At 38.2% G+C, this 21,186-nt stretch overlaps 1 protein-coding gene across 1 annotated transcript in view; it reads left to right on the top strand.

The window, feature by feature from the left end:
- LOC150091997 (lysosomal dipeptide transporter MFSD1-like) overlaps positions 1 to 21,186 on the top strand; it is an 86,200-nt gene that overhangs the window by 27,157 nt on the left and 37,857 nt on the right. Inside the window, exons 4-6 of the mRNA XM_090370752.1 lie at positions 6,121 to 6,229; positions 12,253 to 12,349; positions 19,636 to 19,734. Of these exons, the coding sequence (XP_090226878.1) occupies positions 6,121 to 6,229; positions 12,253 to 12,349; positions 19,636 to 19,734 (305 nt within the window). The remainder of the gene's footprint in view (positions 1 to 6,120; positions 6,230 to 12,252; positions 12,350 to 19,635; positions 19,735 to 21,186) is intronic.

The following is a 21,186-nucleotide window of genomic DNA, read 5'->3' as shown; positions in this document are numbered from 1 at the left end:
AAATTTGGGATTGCTCAACAAATTGTTCTGAATTTCATGAAATCTATCCACTGGGAGTCATTATTACATGTGGATGGATGGACAGAGAAATAATAATTTCGTTGTCCAGATTTCTATTGGTCCAATTTCATTTAAATTTGGGATGGTTCAACAAATATTTCCGTAAGAGCCAAAATATAAAAATTTATTTGAAAAATATAAGAGATTTAATTCATACCTTTTTATAGGAAGTTCTTTGGCCTGACACTCAGATCAAATTAATCCAATTAATACATTATATGAGACTAAATTTATGACACAATATTATGATTTAAAACTGTTAATATATATGGGTTTCTTAAAAATAATCCTGTATTCAATGCGAGTGCAACAACACCAGGCATCCGTAAGGGCAAAAAGAACAGGTGCGTCTGAACTTTCCTTTCATGCCATCCATGAGAACCATATGTTTCTTTTTGAGAAACATATGGTTCTCATGGATGGCATTTGTTTCTTTTTACCCATATGTTTATTTTTTTAAAACCCTAACGCTATAAATGTACATAGACCATACACGATTTCGGACTCGTGGATCTTTACACGCATGTATAAATAACATTATTTACATTGGTTAATAAAAATAATCTCGTCACGGTAAACTAATTTGAACCTTATTATTAGTATAAAAGAGAGTGGAGTTTGTTAAGTGTCACTTTACTTCTTGTGAGCATGGACCATCCCAAAATAAGAAGTTTAGTCTAAAATATTTTAGTAAATTTGACAATTGTCTTCAATTTCCTGTCCGTTATTGCTGGGTGGTTTAGTTTGTGGTGAGTTGATGTACATAGACTTGGCTTTGCTCTTCCTTTTGGCAGTGAGTAGATTATGGAAATTGAATACAGGATCATTTTTAAGAAACCCTTATATATATATTAACAATTTTAAATCATAATATTGTGTCATAAATTTAGTCTCATATAATGTATTAATTGGATTAATTGGCTGAAGAACTTCCTATAAAAAAGTATGAGTTAAATCTCTTCAAATGAGCAGAAGTCTGAAAAACAAGATGCAGGATATTTCAGAGACTGCTGGTAGTCATTGCGTTACAAGTAAACACATGGGTTGTGTTAGGGTAGCTAAGAATAGAAACAGGTGCATGTATACCTGCGTGTACACCAATGCTAGGAGTTTGGTAAATAAATTTGATGAATTTGAGGTATTGCTCAAAACATCAAAGGCAGATATTGTTGGGATATCAGAGACGTGGTGTCACACAGATATAAGTAATGCGGAACTGGAATTTGGGGAATACAATGTATATAGAAAGGATAGACAGGACAGGAGGGGAGGAGGGGTTATGCTATTAATTAAGAAACACATAAAGTCAAAGGAAGTGAAGCCAGTTGACATCGATGGACAGGGCAGTGTCGAGTCAGTTTGGTGTGACATAAGCATAGGGAAATCAAAATTGAGAGTAGGAGTGTGCTATAGGCCTAATGACTCTGATGAGTATAATAATATATTGTACAGGGAAATAGAGTGGGCCAGTAAATCAGAGACTCTTATAATGGGGGATTTTAATTTCCCAGATATTGACTGGAATTTGTGGGTTGGTCACTCGCACACTAGCAAGGCTTTTGTGGATTTATTGGATGATTGTTTTCTACATCAGCATGTTCGTGAGGCAACAAGAGGGAGCAATACTCTTGATCTGATTATCAGTAGTGATTCTTCATGCATTAAAAACCTGCAGATAAATGAACCACTAGGTGGCAGTGATCACAGTGTGTTGAAGTGGGATTTACTCAAGGAGGTAACTACCATCAGAGGTAAAGGGAAGGGTTTTTGTTTTCGTAAAGGCGACTATGATGGTCTGAGACAATATTTAAATTCTATACAGTGGGACCAACTGATGATGTTACCAACAGCAAACTCAAAATGGGAAGCATTCAAGGAACTAATCTTGGTGGCTACCAGGCTTTACATACCAACTAAGAAATATTGTTCAAGGTTTAGGCCTAAATGGTTGTCAGATGAACTAATGAGACATGTGGCAGAGAAGAAAAATGCATGGGATACATACAAATTAATGGGTGACATGGAAGCCTATGATAGATATAAGTTGGTCTGTAACCAAGTCACAAAGGAGATTAGGCAGGCAAAGGCAGACTACGAAAAATCCTTGGCAAAGGATGCAAAGAAAAACAGAAAGGAGTTCTTTACATACTTGAACTCGAGAAGGAAAGGGATGAATCAGATTGGTCCACTGGATATTGATGGTTCAACAGTTGAGGATCCTGCTCAGGTGGCTAACAATCTAAACGAGTATTTTGCATCTATATTCACGCATGAGGAGTTATTCAGGAAGGAGAATGATGTAGGTAAAGTAAACATTGGCAGTGAGCTGGATGATTTTGTAATAACTGCGAGGGAAGTGGAGGAGAGATTGTTGAGGATAAACATAAAAAAGGCACCAGGGGTGGATGGGATCTATCCAGTTATATTAAAGGAGGCAGCAAAGGAAGTATGCAAACCCCTAGCCATAATTATGAGAGCTTCTTTGGACTCAGGGGAGGTACCCATAGACTGGAGATGTGCAAATGTAACCCCAATTCACAAAGGAGGATCAAAGGCTGACACAAGTAATTATAGACCTGTTAGTTTAACTTCTGTTCCAGGTAAATTAATGGAGGCACTGGTTAAAGAAGCACTGCAGGATCATCTAGACAAGAATTCAGTTATAGCTCAGACACAGCATGGTTTTGTTAAGGGCAGGTCTTGCCTGACCAATTTGATTGGATACTATGATGTAGTCACAAAAGAACTGGATGCAGGGAATAACTTTGATATTATATATTTGGATCTTAGAAAGGCTTTTGATACTGTTGCACATGGAAGACTGCTGCACAAATTGGAGCAGTGTGGCATTGGAGGCAAATTGCTGCTATGGATAAGGGGATGGTTGAGTGGCAGAAGACAGAGAGTGGTAATCAATGGACACTGCTCAACGTGGACTAATGTTATTAGTGGAGTTCCTCAAGGTTCAGTGTTGGGTCCATTGTTGTTTTCGGTGTTTATGAATGATATTGATGATGGGATATCAAGTTTAATGTCTAAGTTTGCAGATGATACAAAGGTTGGCAGGGTCGTTAAGGACACTACTGACGCTATGCTGCTGCAACAGGATCTGGAAAGGTTGAACAGATGGGCTGAGAGGTGGCAAATGAAGTTTAACATTGACAAATGTAAAGTACTACATATGGGTAACAGTAACCCCAGAGCAATGTATCAACTCTGCGGTACTACACTGACAGTGGTGGAGAATGAAAAGGACCTGGGGGTAATTGTGCAGGCAGATATGAAGTTCTCTGAGCAGTGCAGACGAGCTGCAAGAGTAGCTCATGGTGTCTTGTCAATGATATACAGGAATTTTTCTAGCAGGGATAAGGAGGTGATTATTCCCTTGTATAAGGCAATGGTTAGGCCACATCTTGAGTACTGTATACAGGTCTGGAGGCCTCATTTCAAGAAGGATGTAGAGCTGCTGGAACGGGTACAGAGAAGGGCAACAAGATTAGTAAATGGAACAAAGGGTTGCTCTTACGAAGAAAGGCTTAAGTTTTGCAAATTACAGAGTCTGGAGACTAGGCACCGGCGAGGTGATCTGATAGAGGTGTATAAGGCTTTGAATGGTTTGAGCATGCTCAATGCCAATGGGATTCTTCATCTTTCTCAGAATAATCACCTCAGAGGGCATAAAGTCAAATTGAGGAAGGACGGATGTCGGATAGATGTGCGGAAATTTGCCTTTGGCCAGCGGGTGGTTGGTTGGTGGAACCGACTTCCATCACTTGTTGTTGAAGTTGATAGCCTAAACAAATTTAAAGCTCAACTGGACCGGTATTTCGAACGAACGGAGGGGTGAAATGGGAGAGGGGTTTTTTTTTTTTTTTTTTTTGGCTGATGCTGAATAAGCTTGCTTTCTTGCATCATATGCCTCTACTAATGCTAATGCTATTGTAGATGGACACTTTTAAACACATATAGATGGACATGTTTATATGTGTGTGCTAATATGCCTAAAAATAGAGTAGTGTGGAGGAAAATACGAAATGTCCAGAAGGATGGATTTGTGCTGCATTCTGGAAATGGATGATTGGTTGTACCTCCTCAGAGATTTTTAAAGTGGTTTTGTGATTTGGACACAAGGAGTTTTGCAGATTCTCAGTAAATGATTAGCATTAGCATTAGTAGAGGCATTTGATGCAAGAAAGCAAGCTTATGCAGCATCAGCCAAAAAAAAAAAATAAATAAAATAAATAAATAAAAAATAACCACTTCCACTTCACCCCTCTGTTCGTTCGAAATACCTGTCCAGCTGAGCCTTAAACTTATTTAGGCTATCAACTTCCACGACAAGGGATGGAAGTCTGTTCCACCAACCAACCACCCACTGGCTAAAGGCAAATTTCCTCACATCTGTCCTTCCTCAATTTCAATTTATGCTCTCTCAGGTGATTATTCTGAGCAAGAGGAAGAATCCCATCATCATTGAGCATGCTCAAACCATTCAAGGCTTTATACACCTCTATCAGATCACCTCACTGGTGCGGTGATGTGATAGAGGTGTATAAAGACAATTCCAGACACTGTAATTTGCAAAACTTAAGCCTTTCTTCGTAAGAGCACCCCTTTGTTCCATTCACTAATCTTGTTGCCCTTCTCTGTACTCGTTCCAGCATCTCTATATCCTTCTTGAAATGAGGCCTCCAGACCTGTATACAGTACTCTAGGTGTGGCCTGACCATTGTCTTATACAAGGGAATAATCACCTCCTTATCCCTACTAGAAAAATACCTATATATCATTGACAATACACCATGAGCTACTCTTGCAGCCCATCTGCACTGCTCAGAAAACTTCATATCTGCCTGCACAACCACCCCCAGGTCCCTTTCGTTCTCTACCACTCAGTGTAGTACCACAGAGTTGATACATTGCTCTGGGGTTGCTGTTTCCCATATGTAGTACTTTACATTTGTCAATGTTAAACTTCATTTGCCACCTCTCAGCCCATCTGCTCAACCTTTCCAGATCCTGTTGCAGTAGCATAGTGTCAGTAGTGTCCTTGACAACCCTGCCAACCTTCGTATCGTCTGCAAACTTGGACATTAAGCTGGATATGCCATCATCAATATCATTTATAAATACAGAAAACAATAATGGACCCAATACTGAAACCTGAGGGACTCCACTAATAACATTAGTGGAGTCCCTTATTTATTTATTTAAAAAAAAAAAAAAAAAAAAGATCTTATTAGTCCACGATGAGCAGTGTCCATTGATTACCACTCTCTGTCTTCTCCCCCTCAACCACCCCTTTATCCATATCAGCAATTTGCCTCCAATGCCACACTTCTCCAATTTGTGCAGCAGTCTTCCATGTGCAACAGTATCAAAAGCCTTTCTAAGATCCAAGTATATAATATCAAATGAATATTTTGATTAGTTATAATTTGAGACTGGTTTGGGGGAATAAATCTGGCTCTAAAAAATCAGATGCAAATTTTCTTTGCAGCATCACTATGAGGTTAATTTATGGTAACCTAAGTTTTATTCAGAATGGTCACTGAAAAATCACAGTTAAAAATGTCACAAAATACTCCTCCAATATCAGTGTTTCTGAAACTTTTCAACTCGTGTGGTTCGTATGCACTCAGACATTACTGCTAATGGTTATACTGCATGCGAACACTTCTAATTGTTACTTCTACTAATGGTCATACCCCACTCAAACACTTCTATTAATAATGATTTGTATGGTTGGTGATTTTCATCATACTGAAGCTTGTTTGAAAATTCCAGTTGAAATTTCTTCCTGCCCTGCTAGTGGGGGACAAAGTTTGAGAACCACTATCTTCTAGGTTAATCATTTTGGAAATGAGATATATTATATGCCTTTCATGCTAGCTCTAACAACAAAATTTTACTTCTATTGGATATTTAAATATGTCCACCATAATGTCACTTTTAATGCATTTGAAAGTATCTTCATGCTTATAGCCTCTTATTGGTTCAGAATATTTAATATATATATTTTTTTTAACGAAAAGTGTGTAACTCTTCTACTTTTAACAGTATCGGAGGAGAATCTCTTGCTGTTGCTCAAAACACATATGCTGTAAGCTGGTTTAGAGGAAAGGAACTAAACATGGTATTTGGTTTGCAGCTGAGTTTTGCTCGGGTGGTAAGTTTACATCTACATTAGATCTTTTTATTAGTCTTTGTTTCATTATGCATTATATACGTATATTGAAAACATTATCTTGCTTTTAAATTTTCGTAAGGTTGAAACTTAGAATGAAATGGTAAGCCTTAATAAAAAAAACTATTGTCAACTTAAAAATACATTCAAATAATAATCATGGTTTTGAATGTATGTTTAAATTGACAGCAAGTGCCACTAGTATAAACATAAACGTGCAAAGAAGGATTGGGAGGTGAAGCTTAATTATGTACTCAAGTAATAAATAATGACACAATTTATTGCCTGCTTTTGTTATGCTCATATGTTATGCAGTGCCATGTTGAGTGCACAGCCCATATGCAGTATGCATGGTGTTTACTGGCAAGCCTTTGTGTATACTTATAAATAAAGGCCAACTCTGGCTTGTCTTTATTTATACTTTTAAATAAAGGCCAACCAGAATTACATTATATGGAGTGATTGTAGAGGTACAAACAATGACCATCTGCTGGGGGACTTTCTGGCCACTACCCCATTTGTGGTTCTAAACCAACCAATACAACTTACCAGTGATCAGTAGTACCCTGTGGGAGAGTGACATCAAATTTGCCTTTAGCCAGCAGGTGGTTAATTGCTGGAACAAACTTCCATCTGTCGTTGTGGAAGTTGATAGGTTAAATAAATTTAAGGAGGAACTGTACAAACATTTAGAGGGAATGGTTGTGTGAATTTTTTATTATTTTTTTAATTAATTTATTTTTTTTGCTGATACTACATAAACTCATATGCTTGCATTCTTGTATCACATGCCATGATTACTATTACTATTGTCACCAGGGCTATAGCTGCAAAATTTAACTGGAAGGTGCAAGAGGCTGGACTATATCCGATCACTGGGCTGTGGTTCCACCACCTCTTCATGACATCATGAGATAGCCTGGGTTTAGGTTTATTCCTTTATAATTTAAAGAAAGCCAGATGGCAAACCTTCATGGAAACCCTGAAGGCTAAATTGGCTAGAGTTCCTCCAGATGCATATGACTACCTGCAACAAGACAATCACACCCAGATATTAACTGAAACCATAATTACAGTCTGTGACAGTAGTATGAAGAAAATGCAATGCTGTCCTTGATGGTGTCTTGAGCTTGAAAACCTCAGGCAAAGGGCTAGAAAAGACTTTCAAGGAATCCACACAAACTTCCCCTTTTTTTCCCATGAATCAGTGCATCGAGAGAGCAATACAAAACTCTTAGGAACTTGTACCCCTCCTTGATTAGGAAAAAAAGAAAGAATCCTGGCAAGCTCTGGTTGGGACATCCGGGAATGCTCACCACTTGGGTGTGGTCTACTGGATTGTGACCAATAAGCTTCCAAGGGGAGATGTAGTAAATATCACCACCACAACAGATGGATCTACCACACACATGTAGGCTGTTGTTATTTGGTTTTTAGGAGCATTAGCAACTAAGGCCATATTGCTCCAGGGATATGCAGTGGTCATTCCCTGACCTTTCTGCATCCTCTGTGTTTGATGGTCACTTGCTCGAACCCCAGTCTAATCAAGAAGCGTGTGCTACACACTGCTGCTCCTACCCACCTGGGTACGGAGGTGCCGCACATGTAGGCAGAGACCATTCAAAATATACTGGATGCTCTGAGATAGTCAGGCACTTACCGCTGAACAGTAGGGAATAAATAAATTCGTACAGAAAACATGTTCAATAATTAGTGTTGAAGACCCCCTTCTCCTTAGTGGAAATGAAGGTGGCACTGGACAGAACCAAAACCAACAGATGACCCAGCCATGACCTTGAAGATGAGGCTGTCAAAGAATTTGCTAAAATATACCTGAACCATCTTGCATTTCTTTAATAACTGCTAACTGCTTAGACAAGGCCAAATTTCCCATGCCCTGGAAACAGGCCAATTTAAGATTAATATTAAAAAAATCCAGAAAAACCATTTACTGACTCCCAAGTCATACAGACCCATTGTTCTGCTGCCTGTTTTGGGCAAACTTCTGGAAAGGCTGATATTGTATTGCCTGACCAGCTGCTACCAGAAGGCAAGCCTGCTATCTGACAGACACTACAGCTTTAAAAAGGTCACTCCAAAGAGGATGCAATGTGTTTCATCACAAATGCTGCTAAAGACACTTGGGAAAAATACATGCTGACTATCTTGGTTGACTTTGCAGGTGCTTTTGATACTTTGTGGTGGGCCACCATGCTGTTGTTGTTGTTATTTGGTTTTTTAGGAGCATTAGCAACTAAGGCCATATTGCTCCGGGGATATGCGGTGGTCATTCCCTGACCTTTCCGCATCCTCCGTATTTGGTGGTCACGGGCTCGAACCCCGGTCTAATCAAGAAGCTTGTGCTACACACTGCTGCTCCTGCCCGCCTGGCTACGGAGGTGCCTGGGCCACCATGCAAACATGCAACTAAATCTATACAAATGTATTACAAATTACCTGAAAGACAGGCAGGTTGCTGTGCATACTAGATTCCAAGAGTCCCTCCACGCAGTGACTAAAGGGTGTCCTCCCTCCAGGGTTCATTTTTCTGGACCTCAGCACTGAACAAATTCTTAAACCTTGATCTCAGTCATGCTGACAAACTTGCAGTTGCAGATGACCTTGTCCTTTTGGTCAGGGGAAACAGCAGTGTTGTTGAAGGTCAGGGCCAAACCTCTGACCTCCAACTTTCTGAATTGCAACAATGGGCAGAGATTAAAAATATCAGCATAAAAGACAAAATCCATCCTCCTAAAAGGAGCACTTGCCCCAAGTAGGGGACCAACCATCAGATTTGATAGCATCCCTATTAAAATGGTCACCCGGCTGAAATGTTTTGGTGTCCTTTTTACCCACATCTTGAATATCTTTCCAAAAAAGTCAGAAACTATGCTTCCATGATTGCCCATACATATCAGCTGCTCTGACTGGGGTCTAAAAAGAAAAACTCTTGCCCTAATCTACAAAGCAATAATATTTCTGCTAGTTCCTGTGGAGCTGCTGTCTGGTTCTCCAGGGCAGCCATAGACAAAAACAAACTAGAATCCATACAGAGAATTATCCTGTTAACCATAACCAGAGCCTTCTGCACAGTCAGCACTCCAGTTTTGTAATTACTGGCCCCAGCACCTTCCCACTTGACCTCAAGATATAACACCATGGGCTACACTACTGCCTGAGAAGAGCCTACCACCACTGAATTTATTGGCATCACCCTGAATCTTGCTAACAACATCAAGCAAGAAGGAAAGAGGATAACCACACTTTGAATCATCCCAATTTGTTTGTCACTGCTATTCAGCAATAGCAAAACAAATTGGGAACTGTCTATGAAAGGGGAAGGGACCAGGCAATTCCTGCCTCAGGTTTATTCACTACCTTTTCTCTGACAGAGCATGGCTCATTCAGGGTTAAACTATTTTGCATTGGACTAACTGACTGACTGGCACCTCCGTAGCCGGGTGGGCAGGAGCAGCAGTGCCCACCCGGCTACGGAGGTGCCAGTCAGTCAGTAGCCGGGTGGGCAGGAGCAGCAGTGCGTAGCACATGCTTCTTGATTAGACTGGGGTTCGAGCCCATGACTACCAAATACAGAGGATGCGGAAAGGTCAGGGAATGACCACCGCATATCCCCGGAGCAGTATGGCCCTAGTTGCTAATGCTCCTAAAAACCAAATAACAACAACATTGGACTGACTGAAGACCCTAACTGTTAATGTTTTTCTGCTAAGAACTGGGCCCACCTGCTTTACTCTTGTCCAAATTACGATAGTCGGAGGCATATCCTGATCACTAAGATCAGGATATGCCTCTGACTGTCCTGATCTGGCACCCTGTGCTTCGTGACCTACTGATAACAGAAGAAAGTTATTATAAAGTTTTTGCACAGTTTTATCAAGAAGTCATTGAACTAAGACGTGCCTACCTTAAGACAGTAAACCCTATGACAGTCACTGGCACACCACAAATCAACTAACTAACCACCAGCATAGGCCTGCAGCTACTAATTGAGTGACAGCATCAATCTTAATTGACTACTCTCCCCCCTCCTGAAAACACCAAATGACTTTTAATACCTGATCAGAGGGCCTGTTTGTGTGAACATACTGTGCTTAACCTAATTGATTGTGGTATAAAAGTTTCTTGTTTATGTTGAGTGTAAATGTGCTAAATCCCTGCCATGGCATGCCACTAAGGTTTCCAATTTGAGTATAAAAAATTCATAGCATTAAATGGCATAAAATCAGTTTGTGCTGATGCTGGGGGGGGGGTTGCTTTCCACCCTCATCTTTTATAAGTGGTCCCTTTAAAAAGGACCAAAAAATTCCTCCTCCTTATGGTTTTGGACCTGGCTTCGCCAAGTCCGATTCTCCACTAGGGGAATCAGACTTGGCAAAACCCTCAATATGCCCATACAATGAACCCAACAAAAAATTTGTCATAAAAGTAACTCGCCATTTCCACCCATAGACTTAAGATGGGGGGGGATCAACCTTTGGCATGAAACTCTGGAGAGTCATGGGAACTGCTCTAAACTTCTCCACAAGTGTAACCTCACCTGCTGATTATTAGAGATGGAATTGTCCAAATTAGTCTGAAAGCAGAATTGGAACACTAAAAATTTCAGGAGAGGGGTAATTCTGGATAGAAATAAATGTGCTACACTCTAAATTAATGTCTCACCTACCTATCTTCCACTTCTACTGTCTGCTTCTGGTTCCATACTGACCTATAGGTTTACCGAATGGATGCCCTTGCTGGTTCTGGCAACTAGAATCCCTACATAGGGCACCCTGGTCCTATGACTTTCCAATCATCAAACTACAGGTATTGCCCATTCCCTCCCCTACCTCCTCTCCCATATCTTTGCCTGATGGGCCGTACCACCCTAATTAAATTCTTTTGCTGTTCTTAAAATGTCCCTCCCCTTGTGGAGGGTGGGTTGCTCTGCAGGGGTGCTCCTTCTAATCCCTATTCTTCCACTTGCTAGTGGAAGCCAACCTATCATCCACCCTCTTTACCTACACCTAACCTCCAAAACTAAAACTCTCACTCACGCACTCCTTTCCAATAATTTTTTTTTTTTTTTTTTTTAGGGCACTTCCTGGTAAGCCTAGGCAAAACCAGGATTCACCCAGCCAAATAAAGCTGTTGAAACTGTTCAGTGATTTATATGACTCTCATTTCAACAAATGATGAAATCATATCTCAAGTGCAAACTTTGATATGAAATGACTGGAGATTAACTGTTTATGTTTAAGACCAGTTGTTACACCATGATAATGTGCTGCCACATTCATTGCTAATTGTTTACCTTTTTGGCTCCCAAAAGATACAGAATAGTTCTCATCCAGCAACTCCTGCTGATGTACAAACAATAATGAGTAACATGATGGCTCAACTTTAATGGCCCAGATAATTTTTGGGCCATGTGCATCACCTCAGAAGAACACTTTCAAAGGTGATTAAATATGCTTATTGTCACTATATCATAGCATTCTGTATACATTTTTTGGAACAGATTTATTGTTAGGACTGTATCATTTATATAATTGATACAGCCTTAACAATAATTTACACAAAAAATACTATTATTACTGCACATGTATTAATCTAGGTCAGGCATAGGCAAGGTGTTATTTGCAATCCACTGTGGGACAACTAAACAGATTTCGGAGATTGCCAAGGCATTGCATCAAATTGTAGAAGTTGGTGAATGATAATGATTTATTAGTTATGTACATGCTATCACATCAATTTTATAGAAATTTTGTGTTATTACCCAGTTAAAAATTCTGTTGAATTAATGCTGAGATCTTGCAATTTGATTGTCAAGTTAAGTGCAAATAAATAAACTACAAAAATTCTGCTCTTTTTTACTGTGCAAAAGCCTGTTCAGTTGTAACTTTGATAAATCTAATATTATGATTATTAAATTTATAGTTTTATTCTCCTTATTACTTCCTCAAAAGTTGAGTTTGGTTATCCTGTTGTTTTATTTCCAGGGAAGTACTGTAAACTACAATGTTATGCTTCCAGTTTATAATATGCTTTCCAGGTCATACAGTGGTTATACATGCTTAGGAATTGCCCTCTTTGTTGGTAAGAAACATTATGACATATCATGAAGAAAAAGAAATTTTATCCCCATTCCCCACCCCTCATATATAACGGTGTGGTCCAGAAATGTATGTATTACTTAAGGAGTATATTTTATAAGTAATGACAAATGAAAAATGTTTAATCATCTCCAAAGTAGCTTCACTTCTGAGATATTGCTATTTGAATGTTGAAGATGTTAAGCAGAAAATCTTTATAATGCATAGACTACTGTTCATTTATGTGAGATATATTGTAAATAGATTCTAAATTTCTCTTTTTAAGTGCAGCACCAGAGTTCTTGCTCATATTTGTCATTAATATCATATGTAAATTGCATGTGTTCTGTGGTCAATTTGCCTGTTGTGCAGAATAAAAAAAAAAAAAAAAAAACCTTCTGTGCCCTCTCATACAGCATGTAGAAAAGTTCTAGCTTCAGTTTCCTGCTGGCTAATGTTAAGAATTATTTTCTATCAAGATGACTTTATGAACATTTAGCATTTTTTTTACAGTTCAGTGTCAGGTGAGGGTTGCATGGCATTTTCCCCCTCCCAGAAATCCTGGTATTTGCATGCATATATTTCTGGACTACTACACTGCATATATAAGGAGTTTAAAAGTTCATTTGCCATAAAAAATTTTAATGATAATATACTTAATAATTATTTATTATTATTATTATTTATAAACTAAATTAATAGTGTAATAAAGAAAAGAATAATGGAAACGAATGAAGGAAGAAAATACAAAATGATAATAAGAAAGCATTGGTGGCTGCAAATCATTACTAACCACATGTTTCCCCAATATAAAAAAATGATTCATAAATTAAGAATACATTAGAATGCCAAGCAAAGTAAGGAACAAATATAAAGAAAACTAGTATTTACTAAGCAACAAAAGAAAGATGGAATAGGGGACAAAAACAAATTTAATAGTGCATTTTCAATGGTGCCATGGTTGAATTATATGAAATATCATTATAAAAGTGGAACTAGAAGCTTGTGTGTAAGGAATCCTATTTAGAAAACTATCACAGAAAAATATATTCATACTTTAATACTTATAGTATTTACATTAGACATTCAAACTGCATTACTTATAATCCTTACATGTCCTTTCATTTGTCTAAGCTAGTGTCACCCAAAATTTTTTTGGCTGATGGGCCCTTTTTGATTACTGTCTTTACTGGCAGACACCCCCCCCCCCTCCCTAAAATATCACTTTCTTATTATTATCAATAATAAAATACTGTGATCAACAAACAAAAACAATTTCTCCGTCTATATCCAGTCTGTTCGATACATAATCACTTATTTCTTTGCTTCCAGAATGCTAGAAGGAAAAATAGCCGTGAACAACTTGTCTCTCGGAATTAGTGTGATGATTAGCTTGTATTTTAAAAAATTTTTTTTATATTTATTTATTTATTTGGTTTTTTTTTTTTTTTTTTGCTATGTATCTCATTCATGTTGCCTACATTGAGTAGAAAGCCTACCTTCTTGTGAATTGCTATGAACTTGTCCACAGACCCCTGGGATCCACGGGCAATAGTTTGTAATCTAAGCTTAGATTTTATTTGCTTTTATTATTATTTTCTGGCTGGTGCAGCAAAAAGCCTAGGGCTTCCTTGTACCATATGGCTATTAATACAAACTAAAAAAAAGAACTAAATTGATCATAATTTGCCTATTGCTTAAAAGTAATTATTCGCTTCCATCTTGGAACTTGTCACTACACCCTGAGGTATGTAGTCTCAGGCTCTGCCATCCACATCTTCTAAGATGTTCCTCATAGGGACAATCCTTAGCACTCCCAGCCAAACCAGTTTCCCTACTTTCTGATGTGTTCATTTGTTAATTTTTGTGAAGTCTGTTTTGATAACATAGGTGATAAAGAGCAGCTTCAAATATCACCACAGAAAGAAATTGAGGGATGACAAATGAAGATTTGGGGTTTCACTCAAGCCATTCAACCAATCTCTAATTTCACGTGTGAAATGAGTAGATATGCAATAAAAAGTAATAGATTTTGCATTGTTAATAATGCAATGAAATTAACATGAAGTGAAGAATGACTATGAAATAGTCTCCAGTGAGAAAAGGCTGTTAGGTTGTGAACTGGGTTACCTAGAGGATAGCTACGTTAACTGCATGCTTTGAAAGGTTGTTAGTGGCGGTAAAAAAAAGATCAAATTGTTAGGTGTGTGGTTAGGATACTAGGGTAGGCTGTATATTATATATAAAACTGAAAGACGATCCCATCCCCACTGCAACACACTTCTCCCAATGTAAAACCATTTTTTTCATTCTGTCAATGAGGAATTCCTTGTCTCTGTTTTTGATCCATTTCTTCACTGCTGTTCATCTTATTGGTTGCCTTTCAAGTTCTGCTTCATGATAGAAAGAAGTGGAAATTGCAGGGTGTGAGATCAGGACTATAGGAACGGTGGGGAAGAAAAATGAATTTGTTGTCTTCCAATACCTGGTGTGTAGATCAGGTGTGTGTAGCTGAGCATTGTCATGATGGAATGTGATTGATTCTGTGTTGCCGTGCACTTGAACAACCCTCTTCCTCGGGTTCCTTAGTGTCTCATTGTACTACAGCATTTAAACAGGAACCAATAGCCAAAAATGCCCATGTCTCCCACCACACCCAGATGATGACTTTAAAAAACTATCAGGATAGCTGTATCCAGTGACCTGACAGTAATCTGATAAGATTGGGTGTGGGGGTAGGAGACTACCATGCCATGTGTAGGCACATGGCAGAGTAGTCTCCTACCCCCACATCCAATAAGTAATCACGTAGGAAAGGGAGAAGTGCAGGCAGCCTGGGAAGCAGCTAAGATGAAAAATATTAGTAAGCTAGTAGCGTGGGAATGCAATGTAGAATGAAAGAGTATGAAAGGGCTGGGCACTGAATGATAGAGCGAAAAAAGGCATTATGGTAAAAGGGAATGAATGTTAGTTTTAGTGAAAGAGAGTAACCCAGTATAAGAGCAAGAGAGAGTGAATGAATGGAAATGAGTGAAGGAGCAGATCTAATAGGCTGAATGAATACATATTTAAAACAACTTACATTAGTTTATATATACTAATTAAAAAAAAAAATAAATAAAATTCTAATACTAATAACATAAACACACCCACTGCATTTTCTCCTGGCCTGCAAAAAAGTTGCAGCTGGACTTGCACCTCAACTGAAGAATAAGTAAGTTGAGATGCCCAGAGAGTGCATTGCAGAAAGAAAAAGTTGAATAAATGAAATGATAGTCAGAAGAATGAATGAGAGAGTGTAAATGTATGAGAGAAAGAACACAAACCATAAAATATTACAGTTAAGTACACACTAATCCTAGTTTCAAACTTCTAACAATCTTACTTATCTAACCCTAATTATTATGTACTGGTACGTTAATTTACTTTGCACACTATTGCATCCCCCCCCCACCCTCTGGTGTGTGTGTGTGTGTGAGAGGATGAATGAGTGAAAAAAAAACCAACTAAACAGAGAATGTAAGAAAAAAGTTTAAAAAATTATAAAATGTAAGAAAAATGCACAAAATAGAATGGATGTAGTGTGAAAGTGGATTATGAGTGAAGCAAATGTGTCTCTCCCCCCCCCTAGATAAGATGATGGGCGAATGGCCATTGGCCCCCCCTGCCCATCCCAGCAGACACCATGCCGTGGCTATTTCTTGGGTGGCATCCTCCCCCTTTTGCCTGGTGGGTAACCCCACACCACCTCTCAATTCCCTTCCTCTCCCCCAGGGTAGGATGGGCATCCAGTCCTGGGAGGAGCCCTCTTCTGTTCCCCCCTTCAAACAGCTGGGCACCTTCACTACAGACCCCTCTTTCTCTCTACAACCTAACTCCCCCACTTCAAACTTCCACTTTCACTTTTTTTTTTCCCCACTGGATTCTCCCTGTCTGTAGCCTTGGCTACCACAGGGTTTACCTCGCCATTGCTTTGCACTCCCTACTACCGACCCACTTCCTTGTGGTGCTGGACGGTAAACTAGAGGTTTTTGTGTGAAAGCACAGGCCTTTAGGCTGAGGCCAGATACACAACAACCAATGCAATCCCTCACTAACCTACATAAATCTGGCCTTTACAGAGTTTTGTATTCGTCACATTGCTTGATGCGGAATTAGGGACCCCCCCCCAAAGCTGCATTACAATTAACACTATGTACTACTGTGGGTTGATTGTTTTTACCCACTCAAGAAAATCGGTCAGGTAAACATGATGTGCATCCCAAAACATGGTAACTGTCATCTTGTAGGTAGATGCTTGTGTCTTAAATCTTTTTGGTCGTGGGTAATTGTGACAATATTCCATGGATTGCCACTTCTTTTCTGTATCAAAATGGTGAACCCGAGCGTCATCTCCTATAACGATTCCATACAGAAATCCATTCCCTTCTTTTCAATACCTGATCACCAACTGCTGACAAATCCAAATTCTTTCAGCTTTCATCTCCACAGTCAACATTCGAGGAACCCATTTGGTGCAAATTTTTCAGTAACTGAGAAGTCCAATAATGTGGCATGCTCTTTTTTTCAAAATGTTCAGCTTGGCAGCAGTGCAACCTTGGTTTATGTGATGATCACTTTGAATCATGTCATTCACAAGTTGCTTGTGTGTTTCTTCGGATACCATTATCAGTCTTCCAGTGTGAGGATTATCGTTCAATTCAGCTGTTCCTGTGCGCCTCCGTAGCCAGGTGGGCAGGAGCAGCAGTGCATAGCACACGCTTCTTGATTAGACCGGGGTTCGAGCCCGTGACCACCAAATACGGAGGATGTGCAAGGGTCAGGGAATGACCACCGCATATCCCGGAGCAATATGGCCTTAGTTGCTAATGCTCCAAATAACAAAAAAAAAAAAAAAAAAAAAAAAAAACTGTTCCTGGTACAATGTCTTCGCATTTCTTGCTCACCTGTGCACAGTGCTTATCGACATTCTTTACTACAGCCTTCATTTGCCAATAAATTTCAGCAGAATAATCTTTTCCACAGTTCAGAATTCAGTAACAGTATGCTCTTTTAAGCATGTTGATATACCTGCTACACTAGCACTCATTATAATAGCTAATAACTGAGCTATGCTACAAAGTCTCAATGTTGTACATGCATGGAGGACATTCTGAAGATTCATTTATTTTTTGAATTTTAAAAATATCTCAAAGTTGTTTTTTTTTTTTTTTTTTTTTTTTGTTTTTTAGGAGCATTAGCAACTAAGGCCATATTGCTCTGGGATATGCGGTGGTCATTCGCTGACCTTTCCGCATCTTCCATATTTGGTGGTGATGGGCTCGAACCCCGGTCTAATCAAGAAGCATGTGCTACGCACTGCTGCTCCTTCCCACCTGGCTACGGTGGCGTCATCTCAAGTGTTCACAGTTATGAGTCAACAGACAAAACTTGTCAGCCTATCTCATAGATAAATAGACACATTATGTAAGATCATTAGTGATTTCAAATATTTGAAATTACTAATGGTTATATGAAATATTTTCAACTATTTCATATAAAGGACTGCTGTAGAGATTGTACAAATTGGAGCAGTGTGGCACTGGGAAAAGTTACTATGGACAAAGGAGGGGAAATGGTTGAGTGGGAGAAGGCAGGAGTGGTTAACAGTGGGCACCGCTTTTCTTTGACGTCTGTTATTAGTGGGGTTCCATGTAGTTCAATGCTGGAGTCGTTGTTTTTAGTATTTATTAATGATATTGATGAAAGCATATCAGGCTTGATGTCTAGATGATATGAAGGTTGGCATAATGGTTAATGTGTAATTAGGGTGTGTAGCATGATCTAGAAAAATTAGGTAGATGGCTCAAGAAGTTCCAAGTTCCAATTGAAATTTAACATTGACAAATGCAAGGTACTACATATGGGTAGCAGTAATCGTAGAATAGCATGCCAACTGGGTGGTGCCACACTCAGGGTAATGGAGAATTAAAATGACTTGGGGGTAATTGCGCAGTCAAACATGAAGTTCTCTGAGCAGTGCAGATGGGCTGCCCAGACAGCTTGTGGATTTATCAATGTTGTGCAGAAATTTTGTTAGCAAGGATAAGGAGATGATTATCTAATTGTATAAGGCAGTGGTTATACCACATCTTGAGTACTTTATACAGGTGTAGCAACCTCATTTTAGGAAAGATATGGATCTGTTGGAATGGGTACAGAGATGAGCAGTGAGATTATTGGGGGGAAATAAAAGGGTGCTCTTACTAAGAAAGACTTCAGAATTGCTGCAAATTGCAGCATCTAAAAACTAGGCACCTGCAAGGAGATCAGATTGAGGTGTTTATGGAATGGATGGATTGAGTAAGCCAAATAATGATGGCATCTTTCCTCTTGCCTAAACAACACACAAGGTGGTGTAAATTTAAATTGAAGAAGGATAGTTACAAGATAGTTGTTGAGAAATTTTCCTTTGGCCAGTGAGTAGTTGTTCATTGGAACAGACTTCCATCTGGTGTTGAAGGAAGAACTAGAAATATTTTTAGAGGGAATAGACAGATGTTGCTGGAAGCGTTTTTTTTTTTTTTTTTCTCTCCATGATGCTGTATAAGCTTGCTTTCTTGCATTATTTTGCCACTACTAATATTAATAATCTCAAAAGACATGACATACTGTACTTGAACATACTAGCTGGAGAGAGGATTACCTGAGAGACCTGGAGCATTGCTTTGGGAAGTCAGGCATGGTTTGACAACTTTAAACCTCCGTTAAGCAGAGTTGTGGTATTGTACCCAGTGATAAGATTACCTACCCTGGCATTGTCTAGTGTTGCAGAGACTTGGCAACACTGCAGCTCCTACTTATATTGGTTTTTACACCTGGATTTGCTGCTTTCAGTGTACTAAACATTGTTTGGACCTTGAAACATGGGTATATGCCAAGTTTAATAATGATCCTTCCACAACGATGCAAGCAGAGGAAAAATAAAAAAGTGATCAGCACTTTATTCCACATAAGATTTGATCTAAAATTGTAAGATTTATTGGATAGTGAATGATTTCTCTTAGACTTAATGACTAATGAGCAAGAAAAGTAAAGGAGATTGGCAATTGATTTAGTGATTTATAAATTGGAACATTAAGAGTACAATTATATTGTTATATGCCATATATGATTATTATTACGCACTTTTACATTAAATAGTGTTCAGTTAGATTGTGGTTATTTAAAAGAGTTATAGAAACAGATTTATACAGAGAACAGTATAATTATTTGTTTCCATCTTTTTTTTTTTTTTTTTTTGTTTTATAGCCACCTTGAGTTGTATATTGTCTCAAATCTGTGCTTTTGTTTTGGGTTTTTTTGATTGGAGAGCAGAGAAGATACTAAGCAAGTCATCAGCACAGACTGGTGAGTAAATAGTACTAAATTTTTATTGAAGAGGTGCATTTCAGTTATATATAATGTTATGATAATCTTGATAGTAAAATGTTATCACTATTTCTATATTAGGAATTTGAGTAGATAGATGTAGTTATCTTTTTTCAAACCAACTGCACATCTTTGAAGTAAATACAGAGTGGTTAAAAATGATGTATGAATGCTTTAAATCAATGTACAACTTTGATGCCATGATTAATTTGTAATAAAAGTACATGCATTTATGGCTTATACATATACTTAACATTCCCATGTTGTGTGTGTTTCAATAAACCAGTGACTGAAATTTGAACAGAGAAGAAACATTTTAAAGTGGTTCTGACAAAAGTGTGAACACCTAGGAAAATAACTCAAATTTGAAATCCACAGAATGGTTAAGACAATATCCTCCCACATTTGTCTTTACAAATATGGGAAGGAAAGGATATCATGAAGTTCCAAAAATGTCTAAGCTGTCAGCATAGAACCTGTGTAGTGTTCAAAGTCACAGTGATGCTACTTATTGCATTGTAGACCCATGCTGTTCCTATTTATTACATGTATTTTCTCAGACTATTAATTGGAGATGTTTGTTGACACCTTCTACATTTTGATTTCTAGTTATTAATATTTAATCTTAAAATTAGCGAAAAACTCGTGTGAAAAAAAATGTACTTTCTCTAAAGAGGAAATGCTTTAGTTAATTAAATTTTTAAATCACACGTCACATTTTTAAAAACTGCATAGATTTCAGAGGAGAGTTTTGGGAAAGTAGCAGTTGCAAATTTATTAACACTTTTGGAGTTATTCACGAAACTTAAAAATTCTACCAAAATTGTTTCAGTTGGTTATCAATTTGAACTCAAGTGACTGGAATCAGTTTTTGTAACCACATGACTGTTTGTGAATAAAAGCAGAATGGTTTACTGCCTGCTAGCACACACACACAGTTTTATTAATTTCAGTAAATCTGTAGTTCCATTCAAAGATATTACCATGTCTGTTGAATGAACACTTCAAAAAGGATTTATCTGTAGTTTCGGATCATACCAGACTGCACTTTTTTTTTCTTCTTTTTTTTTGTGGCAGGATTTAGAGTTTTAGAAAGTGAACAATACCAGAAGCCTAACTTTGTTATTCAGTAACACTCTCTCTTCTTTCTCTCTCAATTCGGAATTTTTTTTTTTTTTTTTTTTTAGTACAAAAAAAAAAGTACGTCAAATGTTAACCCTTCAAGAAAAATTCAAACTTATTGAAAGACTTAAAACAAGGGAAAGCACAAGTAAACTTGGAAAAGAATGCAGCATTGGAATTTACAGTGTGTCATTAAAAAACGAAGTTATATTGTGAAATTTACTGCCAAGATTTAATCTGAGGAAGGTGTATTAAAAAGTAATGAGAACAACAGAAGATGGTAAATTAAAAGCATCTTGTTTATTCAGT

The sequence above is a fragment of the Mastigoproctus giganteus genome, chromosome 1 (assembly GCF_048544385.1).
Source record: "Mastigoproctus giganteus isolate SK-2022 chromosome 1, ASM4854438v1, whole genome shotgun sequence".
Lineage (NCBI taxonomy): Eukaryota > Metazoa > Arthropoda > Arachnida > Uropygi > Thelyphonidae > Mastigoproctus > Mastigoproctus giganteus.
Note: the sequence above shows the minus strand (reverse complement) of the source record. Positions and strands in the feature narration are given on the sequence as shown.